Here is a 6795-nt window from a genome sequence, read left to right as displayed (position 1 = left end):
CATTGCATATAGATCAATCCTGCATAAATAATTCATAATTAGAGTAAGGTAGAATCCGTTAACCTCTCTAATTATATCTGTATCCTTGAGTACCATTGATTCTCTAATGGATAGTGATTCATAAAATACATTCATGAACTAGAGCGTTCTTACTAATTTAAGTACCGAATCAACACTTAAGAGAATTATTTATCTATTTATTTCTCAAGAAGGAATGGATTCATCATGTCTCTAAAATACAAGGAATAGGATTCAGTGTCTCGGAATTCGTATCGAGTAAATCAAAAGACATAAATCCATAAATAAGAGTTTGTTAAGAACTCAGGATTAAGATTATTCTATATATGACCATCGGTAGACTCAATTATAATTTCTATGCTTAACGAAAATTGTTAGAAATTCATATTGTGTCTGTGTCCCTGTTCCACACAATCTTATTATGCGAAATACACTCATTTAATATCTCACCATATTAACAGTGCGGATAGTACCATTCCATTCTAAATGGGAATGACATGTATTAATAATGCTTTAATTAAAGATTCTGAACTTTAATTAAATTCATTATGAACAATGTTTATTATTATTATCATTAAACATTATCTCCTCGTATATAACACTTATATACTATGTTTATTGTTACATAAATAATCACGAAATTTTCATTTGATATTCATAAAATATTCATAAATATATGCACATAAAATGGTGAATAAACTCTTTTATTAATTAAATAATAAATATCCTGTTAGATTTTATGCTTCTAGGACACTATTCCCAACATCTTGGCCCAATTGTCTCCAGGGGATCTGTTGCCCAGAAATGTATTTTTTCAACCGCTAATCATGTCAAAATAGAGGACTCCGCAGACTGGATTGTTGATTCAGGAGCCTCAGACCACATGGCTGGTGATGCTTCATTATTTCAAGAATGTTATCCTTGCCTTGGAGAGTATAAAGTCCGGATTGCTGATGGATCACTTTCTCCAGTAACAGGAATTGGAAAAGTGATCATCTCTAATACATTAACTCTTCAGTCCGTCCTTTTGGTACCCAAATTAACGTGCAATTTGCTATCTGTCAGCAAACTTACTAAAGATTCTAAATGTGTTGCTAAGTTTTCACCCACTTCTTGTTTATTTCAGGTTTTGGATTTAGGGAAGATGATTGGCAATTCTAAGAAAAATCAGGGACTCCACTAGATTAGGGACAAAGCTTATCCTCACTCTGGGGCCTATCACTCCATAACCTCCTCAGTTCAAAATTCGGATACTTCTATGTTTTTTGATTCAAATAAAGATAGTAGCATTAGGTTACTGCATTTTCGTTTAGGACACCCAAATTTCATGTACTTGGCAAAAATGTTCCCTTCATTATTTATCAATAAAAATCCGAAATTATTCCAATGTGAAGTGTGTCAGTTTTCAAAGCATTGTCGTAGTACATATCTTATTCAAGGGTACAAACCTTCTCATCCTTTCTCAGTCATACACAGTGATATTTGGGGACCATCTCGGATTCCAAATATAACTGGTGCAAGATGGTTTGTATCTTTTATTGATGATCACACCCGAGCCACCTGGGTATTCCTTATGAAAGAAAAATAAGAGGCTGGACCCCTATTTAGGACCTTCCACTCTATGATAAAAAATCAATTTCAAGCCACTGTTCAAGTCTTTCGAACTGACAATGCTCGAGAATACTTCAATTCAATTCTAGGACCCTATCTTCTCGAGAATGGCATTATCTATCAAAGCTTATGTACAGATACCCCTCAACAAAATGGAATCGCAGAAAGGAAGAACAGACATCTCCTTGAGGTAGCCCATTCTATCCTATTTTCCAGTAATGTACCAAAACGTTTTTAGGGGGAAGCAGTTTTAACTGCTACTTATCTAATTAATAGGATGCCATCTCGAATCTTAAAGTTTAGTACACCATGCCAAGTACTTTTCAAAATCTTCCCACAAAGCCGAGTGGTGAACACTATACCACTCAAGGTATTCGGATGTTCAGCCTATGTTCATATTCCCTCTCATCAATGCAGTAAACTTGATCCTAAGTCTCGTAAGTGTTTGTTCCTAGGGTACTCTCCTCATCAAAAAAGGTATAAGTGCTACTGTCCATCCACCAAAAAGACATACATCACTATGGATGTGACCTTCATGGAAAATGTTCCATTTTATTCCAAAACCGCTATTCAGGGAGAGAAAGTGCAAGAAGAATATCAGTTTTGGGATAGCATGATGCTAGATGAACCAATGAGTGATATCACCCCTTTACATCCCGAGGCTGAGAAGGAACTCGTAGTCTACACCAGGCGGAAGAAGATTCCTAAACCAGTAGAACATCCGGAGATTCCTATGCCTTGCTAAGCAGACAACCCGAGTTCAACTCCAAATGAAGTAATACAAGGTAACACTGAATCCGAGCCTTATTCTAATGATTTGTGCGTGCCTGATGATCTTACTAAGCCAATTGCTCAAAGGAAAGGGATTAGATCGTGCACTCAACATCCTATCTCATACTTTGTGTCCTATGAGAAATTGTCTCCGAGTTACAGGGCCTTCACCGCCAATCTAGACAATATTCAGATACCAAGGAACATCCAAGAGGCGCTACTACATCCAGAATGAAAACAAGCTGTTAATGAGGAGTTAAGAGCCTTAAAAAAGAATGAACTTGGGAGCTTACACACCTTCCTCAGGGCAAACAAGCAGTAGGTTGTAAGTGAGTTTTCACTGTTAAATATAAAGCAGATGGAAGTATTGACAGGTACAAGACAAGACTTGTGGCAAAGGGCTTCACACAGACTTATGGCATCGATTATCAGGAACATTCGCTCCAGTGGCAAAGATGAATACCATTCGAGTATTACTTTCCTTAGCTGTCAACCTTGATTGGAACTTGCATCAATTTGATGTTAAAAATGCATTCCTCAATGGTGACTTGGAAGAGGAAGTATATATGGAAATTCCACCTGGGCTCGAGCAATCACAAGGCGTCAAACAGGTATGCAGACTTCGAAAATCACTATATGGTCTCAAGCAATCGCCAAGAGCCTGGTATGACAGGTTTACCAAGGCAGTTAAGGAGCAGGGATATTTGCAAGGACAATCAGATCACACGTTATTCATCAATAGAACTTCGGATGATAGGATTACAATCCTTATTGTCTATGTTGATGACATAATTATTACTGGGAACAATGAGGCAGAAATTGCTCGGCTAAAGGGAATCCTGAGTCGGGAATTTGAAATCAAAAACCTTGGAGCTCTAAGATACTTTCTTGGAATGGAGGTAGCACGGTCTAACAAAGGAATTTCAGTCTCACAGAGGAGGTATACCCTGGACTTACTAGAAGAAACAGGCATGCTTGGTTGCAAGCCTTCAGACACTCCTATGGATCCTTTCAACAAAATAGGGACTAAAGAAGATTCAGGTCCGGTAGATAAAGGAAGATATTAAAGGTTAGTGGGCAAACTAATCTATCTATCTCACACAAGACCAGACATTAGCTTCGCTGTCAGCACGGTTAGTCAATTCATGAATAGTCCGAATGAAGAGCATCAAGAAGCAGTATACAGGATTCTAAGGTACTTAAATATGTCTCCCGGCAAAGGTTTATTTTTCAAGAAAGGAACAAACAGGGGCATAGAGATCATGTCAGATGCAGATTTGGCAGGATCTTTGACTGATAGGCGATCAACCTCTGGATACTGTTCGTTTGTATGGGGAAATCTTGTCAGCTGGAGGAGCAAAAAACAATCAATAGTCGCTCAGAGTAGTGCTGAAGCTGAGTTCAGGGCCCTAGCTCACAGAATTTGTGAAGGAATGTGGCTAAGAAGACTCCTAGAAGAACTACAACTCCCAATCAAGACTCCTATGGAACTGTTGTGTGACAATCAGGTAGCCCTCAGTATTTCGAAGAATCCAGTTCTTCATGATCGCACCAAGCACATGGAAATAGACCGCCACTTTATCAAAGAAAAGATAGAGGATGGAATTGTGGAAGTTGTCTACACGCCCACACGACAACAAACTGCAGACGTGTTCACCATAGCCATTGCAAGAACTCATTTCGATACTCTACTATCCAAGCTGGGAATGATTGACATACATTCTCCAGCTTGACGGGGAGTGTGGAAAGTCATTAGAATAGGATTGTATAGCTGTAGTTTCCTATTTATAGGGATTTGATTTGTTTCTTGATTTCTCTAGATAAGGAGTTACCTAATATAGGACTGAAATCAAGGGATTTAAAACCGGCTGTGGTTATCCCTAATTGTGTATAAATAGTGGTTGTACAGAATTGTTTTCTGGAATAAGAAGAATTATTCTTTCTCCCAAAAACCTAATCCGGCTCTAAGAAATCTTCATAATTAGAGTAAATAATAGAGAAGACAACTAATAATTCATACGGCATATCTTGCCACTAACCTGTCCTCTTCTTTTTAGAGCTTTTTTAAGCTCTAGTACTAGTAACTTCTCCATCCTCAAAAAGATTAATGTCAAGATTGTCAATTGCTTCCTCTGTTTGAATTCGCCTTCATTTTCATTTCCGGCTATCCATTCATCATCAGATGGCAACTCATCAATGATTAAGGGATCCTCATCTTGCTGAAGTGCCTTCTTTTTCAAATGTCGATCTTTTAGCTTCTTGTTGAACATGATGTAGACCAAGGAATTTATCTTTTGTGCAGTCAAGCAATTTCTTCTCTTGGTATGAACTTGGTTGTGGGTACTCCAATTGCGTTCACATCCCGAAGATGAACAAGTGAGACTCAAAACTCTAACTGCAAAGCTAGCCAACTCTGGGGTACCATCTCCAAATTGGGACCACCAATCATTTAAATTTAAAATTGAGATGAAAATAATTAGTCAAACAATCTAAATTGTTTTATTAGTCAAAATTAATAAGATAGTTTCTACTTACTAGGATTGCGTTTCATGTATGATCCTTGAGCTTGACGAAGGCCAAAAAACCCATTCTTCTGTTGAAATTCATCTAGTTAGAGGTCGGCCTTCTCTAGATCATTTGGGTCCTTAAACATCCTATTCATATAATGGTACAAACCAAGCTTGATCTCAGGATGGTTGGAAGGATTATTGGAGTATCGAATCCTTGGATTCAAGTAGTATGCCGCAGCATGTAAATGTTGATGCAACTGAAAATCTCACTTTTCGTCAATGATCTCCCAAATCTCCTTGTAGTCTTTCTCTTCACCTCCCAAGTTTTTAGCAATTTCCTCTTTTGCCTTTTCCATAGCCCCATATATAAATCCCATGGCGGGCATCTTTTCAGAGTCGACAACTCTCAACACCTTCACTATGGGTTGTGTAGACTTAAGAACATACCCAACAATAACCCAAAACTGATTATCCTTCATGACTATCTTTTTCACTTCTTTTCCATCCGGTTTCTTTGCATATGAACTATTGTTCCATTCCTCCGATACAAACATAGATTGTAGAGGCTGCATTAGTCTATAGATGCACTCCAAAGTCAAATAGGCAGTAGCAAATCTTGTTGCAGCAGGTCGGACAATATCCCTTTTGGTAAACTTTCTCATCAATGACAACACCCAAGGGTGATTGTACACATAATTGCTAATTTTTTTTGCTTTCAACAAAGCCCTTTTATGTTGTGGTAATTCTCCTAGTTTCTCAAAAATCAAATCAATGCAATGAGCAGCATAAGGAGTCCAAAATAAGTGTTTTCGTTTCTCCATTAGTTTTGCTCCAGCAGCCTTATAAGCACTTGTATTGTCAGTCACAACTTGAACAACAAGATCTTCCTCAACTTCTTTAACAATCTCGTCAAGCATCTCAAACAATAGATTTGCATCTTTCTTTTTATCAGAGGTATCAACATATCTCAAGAAAATAGTTCAATGAGGATTGTTGACTAAAAAGTTGATCAAACCTTTATTTCTAGCATCTGACCAGCCATCAGATAAAATAGAAACTCCTGTTTGTTTCCAAGTCTTTTTAACTTGCTCCACAAATTTTTCAGTGGTAAGCACTTCCTCCTTCAAAATCCATGTTCTAAGCTCATGCATACTTGGGGGTACAAGACCTCTACCATAGTCGCCAATTGATCTACACATATTAAAATAGGAGGGGCTCCTAGCAATATTGAAAGCAAATGCATTTTCATAAAAGAACCTACCAATGTCGAGACATACTCGAGAACGGGCATTTTTTTCTCTTGATGTCCTTCTAAGGGAAGGTCTTTCGTTTGCTTCCTTATTATCCACATTGTTCAAAAACCTGTCCATGGGACCTCTAACTCCTCTATTACTAACCACTTGCGGCGATTGACAATAGCTGACAAATCCATAACCATAATAAGACCCAACATCCACCATTTCTTTAAATTTATGATGCGCTACCTGTTTTTCAACAGCTCACTTGTTCATATAGTCATTAATTTCTTTCTTCACATCATCAGGAACCTTAGGACAAGGCCTTACATTCTTATGAGCGCAAGCAAGGTGTTCTTTCATCCTCTTAATAATTTGATTACAAAACACACATTGGAGGTAAATATAAGTCTTTTTTTCTTTTTATGATGTAATTTCTTTTCCATATTTTCAAGCCAGATCCCGTCTCCCACTACGACTACCGCTAGCATTTTGTGGAGGTCTCATCCTAATTTTTTTTCCCTAACTTAAACCAGAAAAAAAATCAGAATTACAAGAGAAAAACAAATAATATAGCATATAGTTGTTTCTCTCATAAACACATATAAGGAACATCAATGCATAAGAATAAAAATCTTTAATATATAGAT

General features: G+C 37.4%; 1 protein-coding gene across 1 annotated transcript; it reads right to left on the bottom strand.

The window, feature by feature from the left end:
* Nucleotides 1-5176: 5176 nt before the first annotated feature.
* On the bottom strand, nt 5177-6370 carry LOC112090946. Its single transcript, XM_024163457.1, has 2 exons — nt 5996-6370; nt 5177-5851 (listed from the first exon to the last, which is right to left on the bottom strand). The coding sequence occupies exons 1-2, from the start codon at nt 6368-6370 to the stop codon at nt 5177-5179; spliced, it is 1050 nt and encodes a 349-aa protein (XP_024019225.1).
* Between the last annotated feature and the right edge of the window lie 425 nt (nt 6371-6795).

The sequence above is a fragment of the Morus notabilis genome, unplaced genomic scaffold, assembly GCF_000414095.1.
Source record: "Morus notabilis unplaced genomic scaffold, ASM41409v2 Scaffold1107, whole genome shotgun sequence".
Lineage (NCBI taxonomy): Eukaryota > Viridiplantae > Streptophyta > Magnoliopsida > Rosales > Moraceae > Morus > Morus notabilis.
Note: the sequence above shows the minus strand (reverse complement) of the source record. Positions and strands in the feature narration are given on the sequence as shown.